Source organism: Neomonachus schauinslandi, chromosome 1 (assembly GCF_002201575.2).
Source record: "Neomonachus schauinslandi chromosome 1, ASM220157v2, whole genome shotgun sequence".
NCBI classification, from domain to species: Eukaryota; Metazoa; Chordata; class Mammalia; order Carnivora; family Phocidae; genus Neomonachus; species Neomonachus schauinslandi.
Window position 1 is genome coordinate 1,735,859 of NC_058403.1, and position 21,871 is coordinate 1,757,729.

The 21,871-nt window shown below is 57.6% G+C and overlaps 1 protein-coding gene across 1 annotated transcript; it reads left to right on the forward strand.

Annotated features, from left to right (window-relative positions):
* The first annotated feature begins 1,356 nt into the window (after nt 1-1,356).
* Nucleotides 1,357-19,525, forward strand: LOC110571103 (PTTG1 interacting protein). Its single transcript, XM_021679231.1, is given in 7 exon segments — nt 1,357-1,573; nt 8,698-8,750; nt 10,187-10,295; nt 14,511-14,545; nt 14,547-14,686; nt 15,410-15,456; nt 17,749-19,525. Coding segments are annotated over 7 exon segments (546 nt in total). The 5' UTR covers nt 1,357-1,458; the 3' UTR covers nt 17,796-19,525.
* Nucleotides 19,526-21,871: the final 2,346 nt, after the last annotated feature.

The window sequence follows — 21,871 nt, forward strand, 5'->3', positions numbered from 1 at the left end:
GCATGATCTCTCTCACAAATAAAAGAAACGCCATTGCTGAGGGCACTTTCAAATGTCGCAGCGTCCACTGTGTCCTGGTTAATGTTGACAAATGCCCAATATCCTTCAACTATCCTTAAGTTGTTGCTGTGGGTTTGTGTTGTTAGGGTGAAAATGTGTTGGTTTCTGGGGCCGCACTTCTAAACCCAGGCAGGTGTGTATTGTTTCCAAAGGCAGGAACTGGCCAGGTCGCCATGCTAGCCCCGAGGCACCCTTCTTCTGGCGCTGAGACCTAGGACAGTTATCTATCCCTGGGGTGGTTTCCCACACCGGAAGGAGGGGGCACAGATGAGGTCACGCTGCCTTCAGTGCCTGCCCAGACAAGGAGGCACAAATACACAATGACCAATAGCCCTGGCACACTGGCCCTGGGGGTTAAGGGCAAGCTAAATTCTAAGGGCTGTGGGGCCCTCCCAGGGAGGGGAGGGCACGGAAGTTTTACAGGGCAGACGCTGAAACCCAGCATGTCGAAGGGGGCGGATTAGATCCCCAGGTCAGACCGCAGAGCCCACCGCAGTCCCGCTTCCCTCGCCGCCGAGGCAGGTGTGGGACAGCAGTGCCACACGCCAGCGAATGGCATGGGGGTCCCCCGAACGCCAGGCTGGCGGGCAGTCCCCCGTGAGACCCCGCGCCCCAGCCGCCCCCCGAGGGCTCCCCCCGCGCCCCAGCCGCCCGCCCCGCTCCCCGACGGCTCCCCCCGGACCTGGGGCAGCGGGAGGTGCATGGCCCGCTTCCGCGGACAACTGCCACGTCCCACCCCACTGCGGTCGCGCCAACATTCTGGAGAGCCAGTGGACGCCGGCAGTGCGCAGCATTTCTCCAGCAGCCTCCCAACAAGCTCGGTGGGGAGGCGAGAGCGGGGGCGCGGGCCCAGGTGCGTCTCCGCGAGGAAAGGGGGCGAGCCCCGCGGCTTCTCTGACTCAGGTGAACCGCTGCACTGCGAGCTCTTCTCCGTGCGCACGGGTCCCGTCCGGCGCAGCCGGGGCGCGGGGACCAGCGTGGCGTCGGCGGCGGCACCATCAGGTCCTGGGGCCACCTTGCCGGACCGCCTCACGACCTTAGGGTCCAGGTCACCGACCCCCGGCCGCCACTGAACGCCTCCTCGCCGCCCCGCAGGAGCACCGAGCCGCAGCGAGCCCCGCCCCCCCCCGCAGCCCGCCTCCTTCCATCTGCGCACGCGCACTGAGCCGCGCCCTCGCCGCACCGGGAGGCGGGGGAACACAGGCCGCGGAAGGAGGGCCGGACGGCTGGGGGCGGGGCGAGTCGGGGCCCGCGGCTGCGCACTCGACCGCGCCGCGCGCCCCACCCACTTCCGGCTGTGGCTCTTCCGGGGGTGGGGGGAGACTGTCTACCCCAGCAGCGGAGGTGGACAGCGTCAGGCTGACGTCCGCCCCACAGACCCGAGGGGCCGCGGCCACCATGGCGTCCGGCTGCGCTCGCGGGCTGATGCAGCGCTGGGAGCTGCTCCTCAGCGCCGTCGCGCTGTTCCTGCTGCTGCTTTCGGCGGCCGCGGCTCCGGAGCCGTCCGGAGCGGGTGAGGGGCCCGGGGCGGTTGAGAGGGCGCGGGCTCCTGGGCGGGGCGGGGAGGGGTCGCGGGGTCCCGGGCCGGGCGGGGCGGGGAGGTGGAGGGGCGGGGTCCTCGGCGGTGCGGGGGCGGGGAGGGGGCCGTGGGGTCCCGGTCCGGGAAGGGAGGAGGTGGAGGGGGCGCGGGGTCCTCGGCGGGGCGAGGGTGGAGGGGGGCGCGGGATCCCTGACCGGGCGGGGAGCTGTCGCGGGCGCGGGGTCCCGGGCGGGGCGGCTAGGTGGAGGGGGCGCGGTGTTCTGGGCTGGTGGAGGGGCCCGCCCTTTGTCTTGGTTCAGCCTCGCGGCGGGGTCGGCGGGGGCTGCAGGATTGTCCTGGCTTAGTACTCGGCCCAGCCTCACCGCGGTTCTCTCTGGAGGAGCTTCCGAGCCTGGAAGTAGAGCTTCGAAGCTGCTGGAGCCCCACAGCGGGTCGGTAGCGGATGTCCAGGTGCCAGGCCCCTTGAGAATTGGGGGGGGCACTGGTGCGGCACAGGGGGCACCACTCCACTCGGGAAGGAGTCCTTCAGTCACCGCGTGCCTCAGCGGAGGCACGAAGGCACAGTGCCATGGGACGTGCGACTGTGAAGGAAGCCGATTCTGTTTCTGCACTCAGCGGCCCTGGGGTGGGCGTGCGTCCTCACTCACTGTGCTGCCAGGTCCTAGGACCGTGGGGATCAACAGACAGTTCTGGAGGACTGACCGAGGAACAGGGCTGAGGAACAGGGCTGGAGAAGGAAGTGTATGACCTAGGGCCAAGCTGATGTGTCAGAAGGTTCCAGAAAGGCAGTATTGCTGGAGAGTGGCCTCCTGTGGGTCAGTGGAGGGGGCAGGGAGTCCTCGGACTCAGCCTCTGGGCCTGGGGGAAGATCAGGGAAGCTGGGAGTGTCAGGGTTGGGCCTGTTTGAGAAATGTGCTGGCTGCCTGTGTGGAGTACCCATGTGATCAGCAGCGGAGCCTCCCGCAGATCAGGCAGCCTGATGACCTCCGTTCCAGGGCTTCACCAGTCGGATTGCCTCGGGGCCAGTATTTTTCTCCACTCCTGCTAGCCCAGGCTTTGTTGAGTTCTGTTAGCCCAGCAAAGCACCCTTCTTGTGTGACCCTGCTGAACGTTTATTTCAGCGCATGACTGTTGTTCTCCTAATTTACTTCCAGTGTGTGTGTGTGTGTGTGACGTTTCCGAGGCAGCTGTCTGTACTGTGTAGGGAACGGTTTGGTCTGGATTGAGTTGTAAGCACAGATGTGGAGTGGGGACTTTTTACCGTAATAGATGGATAATATGCCAAAATTCTGTCTCTCTCAGTGGCTAGCGGATGTGTGCATAATGCAGCGGTGTGTCAGGAGTGGCCCTGATTGATTGACCCCTCTGTTACTCGTAGTGCCCTGGAGTTCGGAGAGGTGTGCGGAGGCCCTCCTGCGTGAGTGGGCTGTCCTTTGGTGACTTTAATTTGTTTTCTCATCAGGGAATTAGACCAGAGCTGTTGCTGTAGTATTTCGGCTGAAAAGCAGCTTCTTTGGCCGCACGGCATTCCACTCACTGTAATTCGGTGGGAAGCTGCCTGTCCTTTGCTTTGGCTCATAGTAATTACCTCTGTCTGGTGGATACAACCCAGTTCCTTGGTGGGTGGTAGTGGGCTGCTGTCTCTCTCCTCAGCAACAAGTTCAAAGGGGAGGAATGATGTGCTGTGAGGGTGCTTATCCCCCAGGTATCCTGGGGGTCTGCGTTTGCCTTTCCTTGGAGAGGGGCACTGTGGGAGCAGTGAGCGCTCCCCATTCAGAGTATGTGCTCAGTGTGGGATTTTTGCTGCTTGTCATACTGTAGGAATGTGACTACACTGTTGACGATGTTGGTCTTCCTTGCAAGGGTATTGGGGTTCTTCAGAGAAACAGAACCCGTAGGATATCTATAGCTGTGGAGAAAGAGACGTATTATGAAGGAATGGCTCACGTGATTGTGGAGGCTGGGAAGTCCCATGACCTGCGGTTTGCAGGTTGGAGTCCCAGGAAAGCTGCTGGAATTCAGTCCATGTTGGAAGCACCCGGGACCCAGTGTCTGAGGGCAGGAGAAAATAGGTGTCCCAGCTTCAGCAGAAAGAGTAAATTCCCTATTCCTCTGCCTTTTTTGTTCGTTGGGGCCCCTCTATGGATTGGGTGATGCCCTTGCATTGGTGAGGGCAGTATTCTTTATTCGGTCTACCAGTTTGAACGCCGATCCCCTGAAACACCCGGGAATGTTTTACCAGCTACCTGTGCCTCCCGTAGCCCAGTCAGGTTGACACGTAAGTTAACTGTCACAGCAATCCCAGGCCAACAGTTTCTGATGTCTTACTATGTGTTTGGGGACACGGGGGGGGGCGTGGGGACACAGGGGACCCAGGGCACACTGAAGACCTGTCGAGGGAGGCTCCAGGAATCACAGCGGCCTCCACAGGCCGTGGAGCCCGCCCTGTGTGTGGGGTAAGACTCCGTCCCAGAATCTCATCTGTACATCGGGGGTGGGGGGGGATGACCCTGAGTACCAGCTGCCTGAAGGATGCAAAAGAGCTCTGTTGTGGCCTGTGCAGGTCCCCCCCTGACTGCTCCTCACGAAGGGCACTGGGTTTGGAGGGGGGGCTTGCTGTTCCTCGCCTGCCCGTCTCCTGTTGTAAGGGGTTACAGCATGTATACAGATGGTGCCTGTTACCTGTGCATACAGATGGTCCCCGACTTACATGGGTTTGACGTAAGATTTTTCTTCTTCGTGGTGATGCGAAAGGGACATGCATTCAGGAGAACCAGTGCTTGGAATTTGGGGTGTGGGTCTTTGCCCAGGCTAGCGATGTGTGGTCCTGTCCTGGGGCTGGGCAGCCCCACGGTCGCACAGCCACTCTGTCAGTCACTTTGGGTACAGTATTCGGTCAGTTACAGAGCTATTCAACACTCTCTCGTAAGACAGGCCACGTGCGAGCTGATTCTGCCCAGGTGTCGGCCAACGGAAGTGTTCTCAGAACGTTTAAGGTTGGCCAGGTGTATTAACTGGATTTTTGATAGGCTGTTTTCCACTTACAGTGGGTTTCTTGGAATGTAACCCATCCTAAATCAAGGAAGGGCTGTACAACACTCATCGCTCTTTTGTTTCTACTGAGATAGGAAGATGAGCGGGACTTTTTGTCTGACGAACTTTGCACCCTTGTTTCTCGTGTGAAGCTAGTGAAGTAAGTGCTCTGTCACCGAGCAGAGTGGGCACGGTGTCTGCGGAGGGGCCGGCCGGCGCCGCCCTCTGGCCTGAGGTGTGACACATGCACAGTGTGTTTCCTCGTTTCTTTACTTTTACAAAACAGATCTCTTTACACGCGCTAGTGCGTGTCCTCTGTCCTGAATGGGCTCCCCTGAATCCCGAGGACACAATGTGACGAGGGGCCACGGGCTGGCGTATCCGAACACAAGGGTCTTCTTCTTTTGGTCTTTTCATTTAATTTTCAAAGGGAACGATACGTCAAGTTTTCTAATCATTGGTAAAAGGACTCTCAGAGATTTCCAGTCCTGGGACTTCCAGAGTCAGGATATGGACACTTAGTGTTAGACTGGGCAAATACGAGGGCAGTTTTTACTTCTCTCTGGCGATCAGTGTGTGGTTTTCTGTGCCCCGGTCTTTGAAGCAGGAGGAAGGGGGTAATGTATGTTGGTCAGATGATAAGGTGTTTCTGGAGGGAGAGAATGGAGCAGCCTTTCCCCAGCGCTGCCCCGTTTTCAGGAGTGCTGTCTAACCGAGGCTTCCGCCTGTGTTGACAGCTGCCCGGTGCTTGGCGGCAGAGGGGGCAGGAGGAGGGCTGGTCTCCACGGACTCTTGCTCTCTAGTCCAGAGGCTCTGGGGTGGACGAGCTTGATGTGTATCGTGGAGCTTAGTTCACACGAGTCCAGCTATCAAAAAGACTTTAAAAAGGAAAAAAAAAAATCCCCATGAAAAAGTTCCTGTCCGCCCTGCTCCCTGTGGCCACTCAGTTCAGATTGATGAGAAGTACGTCTTTTCTTGTAGAATTTTTCAAGAAGGACTTGAGAGTGGGTGTGTCAGCAGCTCTGCAGATTTTCAGTGGCTCCCTGCCTACCTCTTTGTTTAGAAAAATGTCAGAGCTGCAAAAAGTTGAAGGAATAAATAGCACAGTGAACTTGCAGATGCCTCTCTGTTCTCCAGCACTTCCTGTTTGCTTTGCCCCTCCCTCCCCATGTCTGCTTGTTACTGTTTTAACCAAACCGTCTGAGAGTTGGTTGTCTGTGGCCCTGCGCCCCGAAATTCCTCAGGGTGGGCCTCCCGAGGATGAGGGCGTTCTTATACACAGTTGGGGCTGTACCGAGCGAAGTCTGGATGGTTAGCATTGGTGCGCTCCTCGAACACCACGACGTAGCAGAGGGTTTCTGTGCTCTCTTCACCAGTCGTCCCAGTAACGTCCAGCTCCATTCATCTGGAACACCTCCTCCCTGTGCTGTCAGAAAACAAGTTTGTGGAAGGCCCCTCGGTTGGTCTCGTCTGGTGTTGTCTAACTTGGATTCTGGTGCATTTGGACAGGATTCACCCACACGTGGCTGTGTCCTTCCCCCTGCACCCCTGGGGGCACCTGCCAGCATTTTGTCCCATTGTCCTGTCCTTATCATGGTGGTACTTTGATTACTTCTTCATAAGTGATTGAACTGGGGGGGAGGAGCTTTGAGACCATAAGTGTCCTGTCACCTCACAGACGGGCACAGTGGTCTCAGCGTCCAGATTTACCAAGGTGATTGCAGAATGGCGGGTCTTCACCCATTGCTTCTCCTTGGCTGCTTGACCTTCCCTCTGTTTGTTCCATGTCCAGGTGAAGTCCTGGACCATTCAAGAGGCTAGAGTTCATTACTGTCAGTCACTTTGATTTGTCATTGTCCCCATTTGGCAAGGAGGACCCCACCCCCTTCACGTGGGCATCTGGTCCTTTTGTCATTTACCCCTAAGTTGGTGCCACGCTGACGCAGTAGTCTGTCCGAGGTCCATCTTGTCCTTTCTCTGTCCCAGTGCCAGGATCAGCTGTTTCTCCCAGGAGTCCTGGCTCCGTTTGGTAGGGGAACGGTGTCTAGAAACTAAGGCCCCTGTATGGCCAGGTGTTGTCGTCCGGGCCCCTCGGTGGACAGAGTGGGACGGAGCCCCAGGCGCCAGTGCCCAGTTGCTGTCGTCGGCCCCCGTGACCCTGCGGTGCTCGCAGAAGTCGAGGTGCTTCACGGCTTGTCCGTCCTCCTTCCCTTCACGGAGCTAAGTCGGGTGCGTTGTGAGAGCAGCGCTTGGCAGGAGGCGTTGGCACACCGCCGGGGCGCTGGGAGGGGCTGTCCGGCGTGGCCGCTGCGGGGCAACATGTGACGACCAGGCTGTCGCTGTGTTGGAAATAGAGCAGGGCTGTACTTGGTTGGCGGAATGGAGGAGAGTCAGACCCACTGGCACCCCGGCCGCTTCACGGCGCCAGGCCCCTCTGTGCGCGCCCTGCTCCGCGGCATGCCCACCCCTCGGGATGTCCCCCTCACGTTCTGCTGGGTCTTCTCTGTCCTCGGGGCGTCCCGTACCCTCCGCTTAGGCTTCCTGAGGCCCTCACTGCGCATGTCACGAACTAGAAGTTAATATGTGTCTTCCTTTCTCTTTCGAGATGAATTTTATGTCCGATGAAATGCAGGGTCTTAGGTGTGCCGTGGGGTGAGTGATACCTGTGTCACCCTGGCCCCTGTCAAACTGCTGGAACGTGCCCATCTCTCCTGAAGGTTCAGGCCACCGCTGCCCCTTTCCCAGCGTAGAGGAGTTGATCCAGGGCTGCGCATCCAGGGAATCCAGCAGGATGGTCTTTGTGTCAGGTTTCCATGGGCCCCCATAATGTTCCTAAGATTCATCTGTGTCTTCTGCATACGGTGCACTTCCTCTCCTGGTTAAGTACTGTTCTGTTGTACGACCGCACCTGTTAGCCCATCCTTCTGTGCTTGGGCATCTGGGCTGTTTGCAGCATTTTGCTGTTATTATAAAGGTGCTAGGGTGGTCAATTGGTTAAGCATCTGCCTGTGGCTCAGGTCCTGATCCCAGGGTTCTGGGATGGAGCCCACCCCACCATGGGCTCCGTGCTCCACGGGGAGCCTGCTTCTCCCTCGCCCTCTGCTCCCTCCATGTGTGCTCGCTCGAGCTCTCTCTCTCAAATAAATCTTTAAAAAAAAATGTTGCCACGAACATTTCTCTACAAGTCTTCCTGGGGGCTTATGTTCTGATTTTCTTGAGTGAAATACTTGAGTGGGGTTGCTGAGTCCTAGGGGAGACATAGGTGGAACCCTTTTGCGCTCCCATCCACACTGTGTGAGACTTCCCAGTTGCTCTCTGTCTGCGCCAACACTTAGTGTTGCCAGTCTTTTTAATGTTAGTCATTCTGGTGGGTGTAAAGTGGTATCTGGCTATGACTTTAAGTTGCAATTCCTGGTGACTAATGGGGTTGCACACAGAGCTCTTTTCCAAAGTATGTGTGTATGTTTTGAGTCATGGGGTGTGGTAAATCGCAGCCTGATAGGGGATGCGCATGTTTTATTCATACCCTAGTTCTTTACTTCTGATTAGCTTGAGCTCCAGAGCTGTTAGCTGTGTGGGGTTTAACCCCTTCGTGGGTGAGGAGTGGCCAGAGCCGTGGAGTGCCCTGCAGGATTGGCATCCGCAGATTCCGGGGGGCTTCTCCCGCAGGGCTTGGGGGGGACTGGCAGGGCCAAGGCCTGGCTTTTGTCTTGTGGGCCTGGCATTGCTGTGGCCTTTGGTTCCAAAGAGAGTGTGTGCTGAGGAGCCAGGGGGCCTGGGCTGGCTAGGGCCCGTGGGATGCGTCTGGGCGCTCATCTCCTCTTCCCTGGAGGCACTGCCTTTGTGTGCCGAGGCCTGTTTCCTGCACGACCCCTTGCAGATAGGAGTCTTGGTGCTGTGTCTGCGTCCTCCCGGGGGCCCAGTGGGTGCTCCCTGAAGGCGGGCTGCCAGGAGAGGATGTGCGGCTCTGGGGTTGGGAGTGGAGCCTGTCCCCCTCCCCCGCAGCCCTCCTAAGCGCGTGTGTGCCTTGCCTGACTCTCTCTGATGTGTGTTCGTCCCCACAGCTTGCTCTCAGAACACTAACAGAACCTGTGAGGAGTGCCTGAAAAATGTCTCCGTAAGTAGCACGGCCACCTCCTTGGCCCCGGGGGCTCTTGTGTGCGTGACGGTGACCTATTGCCACTGCCTGAATTGCTCCCCACAAAAGAGAACCATCCTCCTAGCGAGCTCCTGTGGCTTTCAGTAACACGGTTATGACATGGTTGTAAACATGGGAAACTTGCGTTATGTGAAAATGGAGGATTTACCAAAAGCTCTTCACCGGGACCAGGCCGCTGACGTGGAGGGTGTTCTCCGACGGCCAGAACGAAGAGGGTTGACTGCTATTCGCTGAGCGTGCTCTGAGCATGGTGAATGCGCCATGTAGCTCTGGGAGAGCCCGGGCTTCTTCCTCACGTTTGTAATGGACTTGCACGCTGGCCTGGGACACAAATACCTGATTTCCCATCCTTTTGAAGAACTCAGAGAAGACTCTGTAAGACGGTTACCTTCAGGATTCAAAGTACCAAGTGCAAAGCCCTGACCTGAGGACCCATGAGGGCTACCCGAGCACACGTCTGGGCCGCCATGTGCGCCTGGTGCCGGGAGCGCTTGAGTGGCCAGGGTGGGGGGTCTGGTGCCGTCTCTGCACCTGCATCGCCCCTGGTGTTCTTAGGGACTCAGACAGGAGTGTCTGTGAGGTGCCCTCCAGCCCTGAGGTTCTGGGCTGGTGCCTTTGAGCCTTAATGCACTGTCTTTTTTTTTTTTTTTTAAGAATTTATTCACTTGAGAGAGAGAGGATGAGCAGGGGAGGGGCAGAGGGAGAGAGAGAAGCAGACTCCCCACTGAGCAGGGAGCATGACACGGGGCTCGATCCCAGGACCCTGAGATCATGTCCTGAGCCGAAGGCAGACGCTTCACAGACCTAGGTGCCCCCAGATGCACTGTCTTTAAGACGGCCAGGCACCCCATGCAGTTGGAGAGGTCACAGTGTTTTCCAAGGTCACTTAAGTCCACTGACAAGGACTTACTGAGCTCCTCCTGTGGGCCCGCTGGGTCCTGCCTGCCCTCCTGCAGACGAACTGAGATAGGCACCCCAGCTGAGTGTGTTGGGTGCTACTGATGGGAAGGTGATGGGGAGGTGGGGTGATGGTGAGTGGGTTGCTCAGGGGAGGCCATGTGGGGGAGGGGAGGGCACACATGCTTGGGGGAAGAATGTTCTGGGCAGAAGAAGTGGCTGTGCAAAGACTCTGGGCAGGGAGCCACCTGGCAGCTTTCAGGACATGCACGGAGGCCAAGGGGCTGGGCAGGGTGCCTGGTGGGAGAGGGTTTTGAGTAACCTCAACCCTGGTGGTCCAGATGGGGTGGAGCTGATGGGGTGGGGTGGGGGCTGAGGCCTTCCAGTCTGTCACCTGAGGGCGAGCAGGAGGTGTAGTGGGGCTCAAATCCCGGACAGTCTGATTCTTGGGTGCGTATGTTGCATTTCTGACGTTTGTCGAACATCATCTCTTTCAGTGTCTTTGGTGCCACACCAACAAGGCGTGCTTGGACTACCCGGTGAGCAGGATCCTGCCGCCCAGCTCCCTCTGTAAGCTGAGCTCTGCACGCTGGGGCGTTTGCTGGGGTAAGTCTTCGTTTTCATGGAGTTCTCGCAAAATCTGTGCTGTTTTGGAAAGTCTGGTTGTGCTCAGTGAACGTAAGCTGCCGGAACGCGTGCTCTCTGCAGGAAGTCAGGAAGCCAGTGAGAGAGTGTGCTTTCTGGGAGGGCTGCTGGCAGTCCCCGGGGTCTGGAGGCCCAGCTGCAGGACCATCAGCCTCGGCTCTGCACCCGGTCCCTCTGCATCCCGGGATGGCAGAGGGCAGAGTGTGCGTTTGGGGACTGTTTCTGGGTGTGTCGGCACACGGTGTCTCGGCTGCATCTGTGTGCTGGGAGTCCTGCTCAGCATGGTCAGGCCCTTCTTTCCTGACTTGTCCCTTTCTGTCTGCAGATGGTGGGTTTTCCAGGCACTCTCTCTGTGGGTCTGTTAACCCTTTGTGAGACCCCAGAGAGACCAGTCCTGGACCAGGGAGCCCAGGGCATTCTGAGCCTGAGCTGTTAAGGTGTTCTTAAGATGAGGCATGACTTCTTTTTTTTTTTTTTTTTAATGTTTTATTTATTTATTCATGAAAGTCAGAGAGAGAGAGAGAGGCAGAGGCAGAGGGAGAAGCAGGCTCCCCGCCTAGCAGGGAGCCCGATGCGGGACTCGATCCCAGAACCCTGGGATCATGACCTGAGCCGAAGGCAGACGCTTAACCATCTGAGCCACCCAGGCGCCCTGAGGCATGACTTCTAATGAAGCGCACATGCTGTTTCCCTGTCCTCGTAGACCCTAGTGTCTAACAGACACACACGTGTGCGTACACCTACAGCTGTTCAGGGAGTGGAGTGAGGTTTTAACACACGTAGACAGGTAATCTCCGCTCAGCACTCGCAGCCTGACCGGGTCAGGACCCCGTGTCGGCCCCTGGACCGACTTTCCATCAGCACAGGTGAGTGCTGCCCATGCTGCCCTTCCCCTAAAGGAAATCACGTGCTGTTTGTCCAACTTTCCATGCAGTCGTGTGTCAGACTCCTCTGTGTCCCGGCCCATCTGTCCGGCGGCTGCTCAGTGCCCTGCAGGCGTCCACGCGGACGTCCCAGTGCTGCTGTAAACGTGCTCGTGGGGCCGGCTGCCCACACTCACTTCCACTGTGCGTGTACTGAGGAGCACAGTCACGGGGTCGCCACGCGTAGTAGGTCCACAGACGTTTTCCCAGAGTGGCATTGCCAGTTTACGCTCCTCCAGGTGGTGCGGGCGTTCCCGTTGTCCCATGTCCCTGCCAACACTCGGGGTAATCAGTCATCTTCATTTTAGTCCATCTGGTGGGTGTGAAGGGGTATCTCGTTGTGGTTTTAATTTGCATTTCTCTGATGACTAATGATGTTGAGCACCTTCCAAGTGGGGTCACTTTTGATAATTCTGTGCAATGAAGTTCCTGCTTTGGGGCCGTGGGGCTGGCTGAACGCCTGGCACGGGACAGATGAGAGCCACAGCGTGGGGGGCGGGGAGCAGGGAGCAAGCAGGGACTGTGGGAGGCAGGCTCTGCAGTCAGGACAGGTGGCCTGCTTCCTAAGAGAAGGTGCACGTGGTGTCGTTCATGCCAGGGCTGCATGGAACTGAAGCCTGCCACTCAGGGATCGGTGGGGATGCTCCGGGTCCCCGTGTGCACTGAGGAGGGTTGGGAAGGCGCATTGGGCTGAGGGTGTATTGGCCTTCTCTGTGGGAACAGAATGGGCAGGGGGCTTGTGCTTGTGCCGTCTGGGGAGCCCGGGAGGGCCCCCAGGCCCCCCTCGATGTCAGGGCAGCACGTAACTGTAATTCCAGACCTCACGCCATGGGTGCTCTCTGTTCTGACAACTTTAGAATCATCTTATCCAGCTCTGGGCAAAATTGTTTTGGGGTTTTAACTGTAATTACATGTTCGATTGGAGAAACATGAAGTCTTTAGGAGGTTACCCCATTGGCAGAAGCAGGTGTCCCTGCCCCACTCAGGTCACCCTCATGGCCTCAGGCTCCGTAGCTTTTACGTGGAAGGCTCATGGGAATGGGGGCCTGCAGTGTTTTTCCCCATTGTGATCGGGATTTCTGTATTTTTTTGTTTTAAGATTTTATTTGTTTGACACAGACACACACAGAGAGAGGGTGAGAGCGAGCACAAGCAGGGGGAGCGGCAGAGGGAGAGGGAGAAGCGAACTCCCTGCCGAGCAGGGAGCCCGATGCGGGACTCGATCCCAGGACCCCCGGGTCATGACCTGAGCTGAAGGCAGACGCTTAACTGAGCCACCCAGGTGCCGCACGGGATTTCTGTATTTTTAACTGGTTTTAGCTGCTAGTCAGAAAAGCTGTTTTGGAGGGGCGACATATTTCTGAGCCAGGTGTCTTGCTGATCTGATTGGTTTTTAAAGTGGATTGTTTGCAAGTTCTGCCGTCAAAACCCACTGCCATCCGCTTGTGAAGGTCTTTTCTGATGTTGTTGCCGTCGTGACTGCTTGGTGTGCTGGCTCTTCCAGAACAGGAGGAGAAACCACATGACTGTAGCTCAGAAGGCATTTCATCAGATGTGACCCTGATTCTGATCGTCAGCGTAGGTGTACAAACTGGAGGCCAGCCCGTGGGGCTCGCGGCCAACCTGTGTGGAGTGCTCGGCTCTCGGCGGCGGCCTCCCTGTCCCCACCCGCCGCCCCGGGCGGAGCTCGCTCCCGAAACTGCCCCGGTGGCCGTCTGAACAGGGCGAGTGGACACATTTGCAAGAGCACTCTCAGGGCTCTTTGATTGGCTCTGGTTCGAATTAAATAGAGAACTGTTGGCGGGTTTGGCTTTATAAATCCTTCAGAGAAGTCGGAAAGAATCGTGAAGCTTGTTTTAACTACTTGTCTCAGGAGTTGGCTCTTGACGGGGAATCGTAAAATTGTTGGCAGCTGATGAGGCAGCCTTCTTCAGGCCCTGTGGGCGGTGCCAGGGCTCCACGGTCCCTCCTCTGCCTGCTGGGGTTCAGAAGTTGTCCTGGGGAAGTAAATGCAGGTGACCTTGAACAGTGTAGGGGTTAGGCGCGCTGACGCCCCGGGCACTTGAAAATCTGCATGTGACTTCTTTTTTTTTTTTTTTTTTAATTTTATTTTATTATGTTATGTTAGTCACCATACATTACATCTTTGGTTTTTGATGTGGTGATCCATGATTCATTCTTCTCGTATAACACCCAGTGCTCCATGCGGAACGTGCCCTCTTTAATATCCATCACCAGGCTAACCCATCTCCCCCACTCCCCTCCAGAACCCTCAGTTTGTTTCTCAGAGTCCATAGTCTCTCATGGTTCATCTCTCTCTCCGATTCCCCCCCCTTCATTTTTCCCTTCCTTCTCCTAACATCCTCCGTGCTATTCCTTATGTTCCACAAATAAGTGAAACCATATGATAATTGACTTTCTCTGCTTGACTTATTTTGCTTAGCATAATCTCCTCCAGTCCCATCCATGTTGATGTAGAAGTTGGGTATTCATCCTTTCTGATGGCTGAGTAATATTCCATTGTACAAATGAACCACATCTTCTTTATCCATTCGTCTGTTGAAGGGCATCTCAGCTCCTTCCAGTTTGGCTATTGCGGACATTGCTGCTGTGAACATTGGGGTACATCTGCATGTAACTTCTGATTTCCTGGAAACTGAACTGCTGCCAGCCTGCCGTGGACTGAAGGCTTGCTGGCAACAGAGCAGTCGAGGTGCACGCGCGTGTGTGTGTGTGTGTGTGATGTGCACCACGTGCTGTGTTCTCAGGGAAGTAGGCTAGAGAGAGGGACACGTTAGTGAGAACGTCATCAGGAAGAGAAAGTGCACATACAGTATCGTCCTGGATTTGGGGAACCCACGCCCACAGATTCGTGGACCCAGACGGTTCAGACTGTGTTCGAGGGCCCGCGGTGTCATGCTGTGGACTTGGGTTTAAGGATTGGCTAAGCTGCCCCAGGCTTCAGTTCCATTTCCAGAGTTCCACAGAGTCTAAAAGTGTGTCAGGAGAGTCTGTGCACCCAGCGGGCACTCTCCTTCCTGTGTCTGCTTGGTTCACGGGCCCCAGGCTTGCCGTGGGGAGAAACGCTGCCCCGTGTGTGGCCTGGGCCGTGGCGGTTGATTGAGAAATCGCTCACAAGTCACACACCCGCACTGAGAGGAGACCTGGGGGCAGGCAGCTCTAGGACTGCGGGGGGCTGCTTTGGGCTCCCCGCGCCCCGTCCTGACTCCCTGACTCCCGGCGGACCTTGCAGTGAACTTCGAGGCGCTGATCATCACGCTGTCGGTGGGGGGGGGGGGCCGTCCTCCTGGCCGTGGCCGTGTGCTGCACCTGCTGCTGCTGCCGGAAGAACAGGAGCCGGAAGCCGGATAAGAGCGAGGAGAAGGCGGCACGGGAACGCGAGGAGCGCAGGATCCGGCAGGAGGAGAGGTGAGGCCCCGGGTCACTGGGGCGTCCCTGGGGCACGGGGAAGTTCCTCCTGCGGCCCAGGCTCTCTCCAGCTTTGGACCGACTGTGGGTCGCGCGCCAGCATTGTGGGACAGGGTGTGGGCGCGGCGCGGGTCCTTGTCTTCCTGGGCTGCCCCGGGCAGGACAGAGGCCCAGCCGGGGCGAGCGGGCATCGGGGGCACCTGCCTGCGCCTGGGGCGGGCCTGCTGCGGCCAGCGTGCCGAGACGCTGTCCTCCCCTGCTGACGGAGCACTTTGGGGAGCTTGGGCCAGGCCAGGGCGGCAGGTGCGGCGGGTCACCAGGCCTGCCTGATGGGAGCGAGACGGTGGCTCGGAGACGGGCTGCTGCGGCAGGCCAGCTGCTGGTGGGTGGGCGCTGTCCCCGCAGTCGTGGCCCCTAAGTAGCAACTAACACGGGTACATTCCCAACCTTCTGCAGGACGTAGTATCAGGTTTTCACTCCTCAGTGTGTTTTCTTTACATGAAAAATAGTTTAAGAAACCATAGTGTTTGAATTGTCTTTACGGAAACAAAGAATCAAATGACAGGACACTGGAGCGTCCTCAGAAGACGGTGCTGGTCGTCACCCTGCTCGGCCAGGTGGCCACCTGTGCCTGTCCCCAGCCTCTCTGCCGAAGGAAGTGAAGGGTACGCTTTTAATGTTATGTAGTAGTTTGATACTAAATGAGATATCTTTGTTTTTTAGGAGAGCAGAGATGAAATCAAGACATGATGAAATCAGAAAAAAATATGGTAAGTGTTGATGCGATGTCCGTGTCCGTTCCGTGTGGTTGGGAATTGATGCCACACCATGAGATGTGACTGCTTCCCTTGTCCACCTGTCCGGGTTGAGCGGCTGGGTTTACTCCGTGTGGACTGGAATGAACTAACCCACGAATGTCTTGAAAAGATGAAGCCTTGGCATATTTTTCTCTTGCCAGACTTCCTAGGACTGCTCGCTCCCGAGGGGGTGGAACTTGGCCGGGCTCCATGTGGCTCCTAGCCTGTCACCCTGTTTGTGTGACGTGGGCTGTGTGTGATGACCGCGGGCCTCCCCCGCCTCGCCACCCTCGTGTTCACGTCGCTCTCGCACCTGACTTCTGTGGGCTCAGCTCTCCATGCTGCCCAGGCATTTTGTCTGGTTTGTTTTGGTTTTTTGGAGAGACTGGGGCGGGGGTGACTCATTTTTTACTGTGTGAGAGCATTAAATCTGCTCCCCTGTTGACTTGGCTGTTGGGATTGGGAGACATGAACTCACTGGGCCTCCCCAGTGACCACTACGGGGCCTCCAGCCCTGGGCCACGGCGCTTCCTTTGACCTCATGACCTGAGGATCACATGCTCAGTCAGGTGGACCGGGCAGCTGGGCTGAAGGCGAACTCTGATCGGGAAAATTCCAAAATCTTTACCGACTAACGTATGCATTTTGGAGTTCTCTGTATAGAGGATACTGTTTTCCTGGTATTTTAAGATCCCGAGCACTAAAACAGTCAGTCCCCAAGGCTCAGTTCCCTCTGGCGGGGGCCGCTGGCTGCATGCCCCCACCCCCATCCACACCGGCCTCCTCTCACTGTCACGCCCTTGTGCTGGGTCGCCTCAGGCTGGGGGTGACCCTCCAGCCTCCAGGTGTTGATTCCAAGGCACAAGGCTGCCCCGACTGCCCCTCCTCCCGCTGCTGGGTCTCCTACGTTTAAGGCGAGATGTTCGGCCACTGAGACAGCCTTCTGTGATTGGCTCCCGCCCCTCAGCCTCCCCTTGGTGCCACTCCTCTCCTGGCCAGCCTGGTATGTCCCCCTTGCTGCCCTTGGCACTCGCCCTGGGGTCCGGTGCTCATTCCCTGCGTAGGTGGTGATAGACTCCGTGTGGGTGACATTCCCTATCCAGCAGTCTTGGCGCGGTGCCCTCTCTCCCCAGTGCCCACTGAGCGTCCGCGGCCCTCAGCTGGGGCCCCTTGGTTTTCCATGACATTGAAAAGTGCAGAAGGGAGCTTGTTGGCATCTGATTAACAATATAAATACGAGGCAAGAGACGTGTCACACAGACTCACACCCAAGTGCCTTTACTGCCAAGCGCAAGTAGCTTTCAGCTTCCCCTTTGTCCGGTTGTGTGCGGGGTTGTGTGCGGGGCCTGGCGGTGGCTCAGGCTGGGCTCCTGGCCCAGGGGCGGTCTCCGTAACTGTGCCCTGGGGCACTTTCTTCCTACCGTTTTTGATGGTTCCTGTGGCCCTTAATTGCACTGATAAAACCAACTCATGCCTGTTTACACAAAGCTCATAGAGTGGACTGGACTTTGGAAAGACTCAGCTGGTGGAATAATCCCCAGGGGGCTCCAAGGGGGCCGGGGACAGGCACACACTGCAGTTAACACACACAATACACGTGTGGACGAAACCCTTCTTGTGGTTTTAGAAGGTGTTTGATTTCCTGATCACAAAACACTTTCTCCCCCTCTGAACTAGACATGGAGCTAGGAGCTGTTTTGCTTTGTCTTTTCCCAACGCAACTGGTGTATTTGTCATTTGGCATCTGAACGCCCTTTACCAAAACCACCGTGGGCTTCCTCCCGAGGCCTGAGGCACGCCGTCCTCCTCCGCAGACGGACCAGCAGCCCCGCACCCCCAAATCTCCTGCAGCAAGTAGCTGTGTTGCAGTGGCTTGGGGGGTGTTGGTTTGTGGTACAGGGTTCTGGAGAGAGGGAGAGATTGTGTGGGCGTCTGCTCTGCGAGGAGAGCTCCTCGTCTTCGGGTATTCAGCACCGAAGATCTATGACCAGGTACATCGCACTAGCTACGTCAGGATGCTTGACGGTGAGATTGCAGGTCACCTCGCTCTAAGTCCGCCAACATAAGGACATGTAAAGTAGGATGGTTTTGTGAGTCACCTGTGGTTTGACATTCAAAACGATGAAGTGTCGTGCTCGACCCTGCGCAGACACCGTTTCTCTTAAGGCCTCAGTGGGTCTTCGCGTAGAGCTCAGTTGTCCTGCTCTCTTGCATCTCGTTTGCCATCCTGTGAGTGCATTTATAACCAGGGCTGTTTTGTTCCAGGTTTGTTTAAAGAAGAAAACCCATATGCCAGGTTTGAGAACAACTGAGAGCGCACCCCGCCCCGGGACGCGGCGCCGGTCAGCGGAGCCCCTGCCCCGCCGAGGCGGGCCTGCCGAGAGCACAGCGCGCGGCCGTCCGCACACCTGCGAGCTTCTGTCCCCTTCTCTGTATCTCTACTCGGTCACTCGAGACGCTAAGCCTGTCGGGGGGTGGGGGTTGGTTTTGGTTTGGTTGTTAATTTGAGGAGGAAAGACAAACATTGCACCACTGTCTCAGTCGGTAAGCCACCTGCAGGCGGAGCCGCCCACCTCTCCCTCTGTGCTGGCGGCGGGCTGCCCACGGCGGGGCAGGAAGGGCACCTGTCACCCGGCCGCTGCCCCGTGAGCCCAGCGGCGTCTCCGTGCGGCGCGCTGACTCGGGACGCGCTCTCACCCCAGCGGCGTGGAACAGCACCGAAGGGGGTTCCTGCTCACCTTGGGTCTGTGTTGTGTTTCATTTCATTTTAAATAATTCTTGGATTTCCTTTCTCCACCTAAAACATTTCACCAAAAAACTTCACTTATTGGACAGTTTTTAAATTTTCATTTGTATCTTGACCAGAACATCACGGTCTTCTCCCAGGGAAGACTTGAGTAACAAATGAAGCTTGAAAGCCACCTCTCCGAGGCACCGCAGCACTGATGTGGAGCCGCAGAGCCCGGGGAGGCCGCCGCCGCCCTGCTCTCATCTTCCTGCCCGTTGACAGCGGGTGTCAGGCCGTGTGTGCAGCGCACGAGCCTCTCGTGCCCGTCAGGCTGGCTGCACCGTGGTCACTGAGGGGCCTGGGTTGTCCCCAAAGAGGGAGGGACCGAACACCGGCGGCCCCCCTGCGGGGCTCTGCCCACCGGGGAGGCGGGTGTCCAGGTTGGTGGGAGGGATTTCCGCGTGCTTGTCAGACCAGCCCCGTCCTGGAAGCGTGCTCCTGGGGGCGTGTGGTGAGAATCCTGCAGAGGCAGCTTCTCGGGAGGCTGTCCGTGGCCTCCAGGCACACCCCACCGTGGCTTCTGTGGCCGTTCCGTCCCTTTCAGATCGAGATCTAGGGCGGCAGTGAATAGACCAAGCGCTTCGTGTGAGCGGCGGCAGCAATGATGGACCTGTGTGAACAGCCTGCCTTCAGTCTGAAAATAGGCCCAGGTGCCACACTGCTTCGGAGTAGGAAGACGTTTAGCTTCGGGAAAGCGGGTCGACAGGCACCTACAGAAACGACGTATTCGGCTTTCGTGCTTGTGACCCTGCAGAGACCGCTGTCTCAGGCGTCCAGTCAGGTGCCCGCCACGTTGGCCTGTGCTGTCCTGGAATTTCCACAAGCTGGGAAACTAACCTCTACGAACTCTGTTACTATCTTTCTGACTTGGGCATTTGATAGCAATTTAAAGTACTATGAAATATTCCCAAGTATTTTATAGCAGCCTGCACATTTTGTCTTACTGTTTATTCATAAGAGAAACTTTGTAACAGACTTCAGCAACCTTTGTATTAACGCAGTAGTACTCCGTAAGCTCGCGCTGTGTCTTGATTCTGGGTTGCTGAGCTCCCCGTTCTTCCATACCGTGTATGTAATCCCATCACGGGGTCCTGAGCCCACACCAGGCCGTCTGGAGGGCTGTCGTAGTCCCTACGCTTTTTTCTGAAATAGTCCTAAGAGCAGCCATATATTGTAACCTCAAAGAAACCAGGAAGCTCGGAGTGCCTTAATTTTAACCAGTTTCCGAAAAATGGTTTAATACACACTTTGTTGAATACACTTCGTGTCCTCGTGTCTCATTTCTCTGTGGTGTTAGCATGATTACTTGGAGAGCGGTGGGTAGACTTTCTATGTAGAGACTTTTTTTTTTTTAAGATTTTATTCTAGAGAGAGCGAGCGAGAGTGCGGGCGGGTGGGGTGGGCGCAGAGGGAGAGTTCCAACCAGACACCACACCTAATGTGGAGCCCGTGGGGCTCGATCCCATGCCCCTGAGATCATGACCTGAGCTGAAACCAAGAGTCAGACGCTGAACCGACTGCACCACCCAGGTGCCCTTCCACATAGAGACCTTTGACCCGTCCCAGGTGTGTGAGCAATCCCAGCTTCGGTACCATGGCCAAGGGGGCAACTGCCGCGTCCTCAAGTTGCCTGTTACCCACCCCCCAACAGCTGTTTGCTGTCCAGCCAGAGACTCGGGCTGGTTTTCTGCCCCCCCCACCCCCACCCCCAGCGCTGCTTTCCTTCTGCTTAGCGGGAGTCATACAGAGAATGGGGAGAAAGCAGTTCTGCCTTGAGCCTCGTGTCCTTGGCTGTAACTGCCGGCAGACTCCCCCCTCCCCAGGGTGGGGGTCTGCAGTGCCTAGCTGCTGGGGAGTGCCGGTACCTCTTCTGAGCTGCGGCTGAGCCCACGTGATCATCGCTGCCGTTGTGGGATCTCTGGGACATCCTCTGTGCAGTGCTGTCTGAAGTCCGAAGTCCGCGTTGGGCAGGCAATCGGCCCGTCGGTGCCGTGGTCCCGCTGGGAAGTGTGAGCCCGCCCAGCGGGACCAGGGCTGTGCAGTAGCCGCACTCAAGCACTTCCAGGTTCCAGGGCGGGAACGGGGCAGCGCGGGCTCTTCCTTTTGGACGTGCAGGTCCAGATGCAGTCATGGGGTATCCTTGTGCCCAGCGTATCCTTAGGGCATCCAGGCCCCATGGGAAACACTCGCCTCGGATTCTTTGAAACAGTTCCAAGTCTGATTAGGGCAAGACCAGGGCTTTGAAAGGAGGGGGTTGGTGAATGAAGCCCTTCCGTTAGGATGTCTGCTCTTGAGGAAAGGTCCCCTTGTTGGGTTGTAAGAAGCACGCGATCAGATGGGTAATCAGTGGCCGCGTCCCACCAACTCGTTCTTGGTGTCCCTCCAGAGCCAGTCTGCGCCGCGTGCGGCTCCGGGTCTGCTCCGAGCACGTGGCCGCTGCCTCCCCGGGGGCCTTGGCGTGCCTCATCCCACCGTCCCGTTGGGAGGCTGGCTGTCTCCACTCCTGCCTGTCCGTGCTGCTTTGTGTGAGCTGTGAGTCCCATTTCGAGAAGTAGAATTCTGGATGAAAGTGCCCGTGATGCCGAATTACCCTCCAGACAGAGGACACCTTGTTCGAAGCGATCTGTGACGCTTTGTCAGCGGGTGGAGGTAAGCGGCCCATGGGGTTCCGCCAAGGCCTCATCTGGAAGTCGGAAACTGAGTGGATGGTTCCTGGGCCCCCTGAGCCGGGGCGGCAGGCCTGTGTGCTGGCGCAAGGCGGTCTGGGGATGGGCAGGGCCTGGCAGGGCTGGTGTGTGGCGGGCACAGACATGCTGCTGGGTAAGGCTGCCTGGGGCCGCAGCAGAGGCAGGAAGAGCAGCTGCGAGGCAGGCGAGGCCAGGGTGCAAGGTGCTGGCCGTCGGGATTCCAGAGGTGGGCCAAGTCCCTGTCCCGCTGCTGCAGGTGGTCTGAGGCTCCCTGCCCCCTCCTCCCACCCACCTGCCCCCTCCAGACAGGCTTGCTGCTCCAGCTGCTGTCTGCAGGGCTGTGTGGGGCGGGTCACAGGCCCTGGCTGCTTCATGGCGGTTCTGGGGGCCGGTTCTGCCAGAAGGACCGGCAGGTGCCCTGTGAGGCCCCGGAGTTACAGACTTATGGGCCCAGTACTTGGCAGACACCCGCCGTCTCATGGTCATCGCTGCCGCTGGAGAGCTGTCTCTGGCCCCACGTCCATGGGGATGAGCCAGCGGGTCTGGCGGCAGCCGCGTCTTTGCGGAGTACCCTGTACAAAGGTGCCGGCCAAGCCTGATGGGGGGCGGGAGGCACAGACTCCCCCCGTGTGATGCTGGGAGGGGGTGAGGGCACAGCGTTGCTGCCGCCCCCCATCCCCAGTCCCATGCATTCTGCTGGGGGCACAGTCCACCAGTGGCCTGTGAGCCCAAAGGATCTGCCCGAGGATAGACATGGCTTGAGCTGCGTGGATGTCTGTTGCCCCGGCTCCTGCTTTGGGTAGATGGCCGCATGTCTGGAGGCTCAAAGCCCGGGGATGTTTCTCAGCCGGCAGGGCTTTCCTCCCCAGGGTCTTGTGGCTGTGGGTCCCTGGGCTCTCGGAGTCCTGCACCC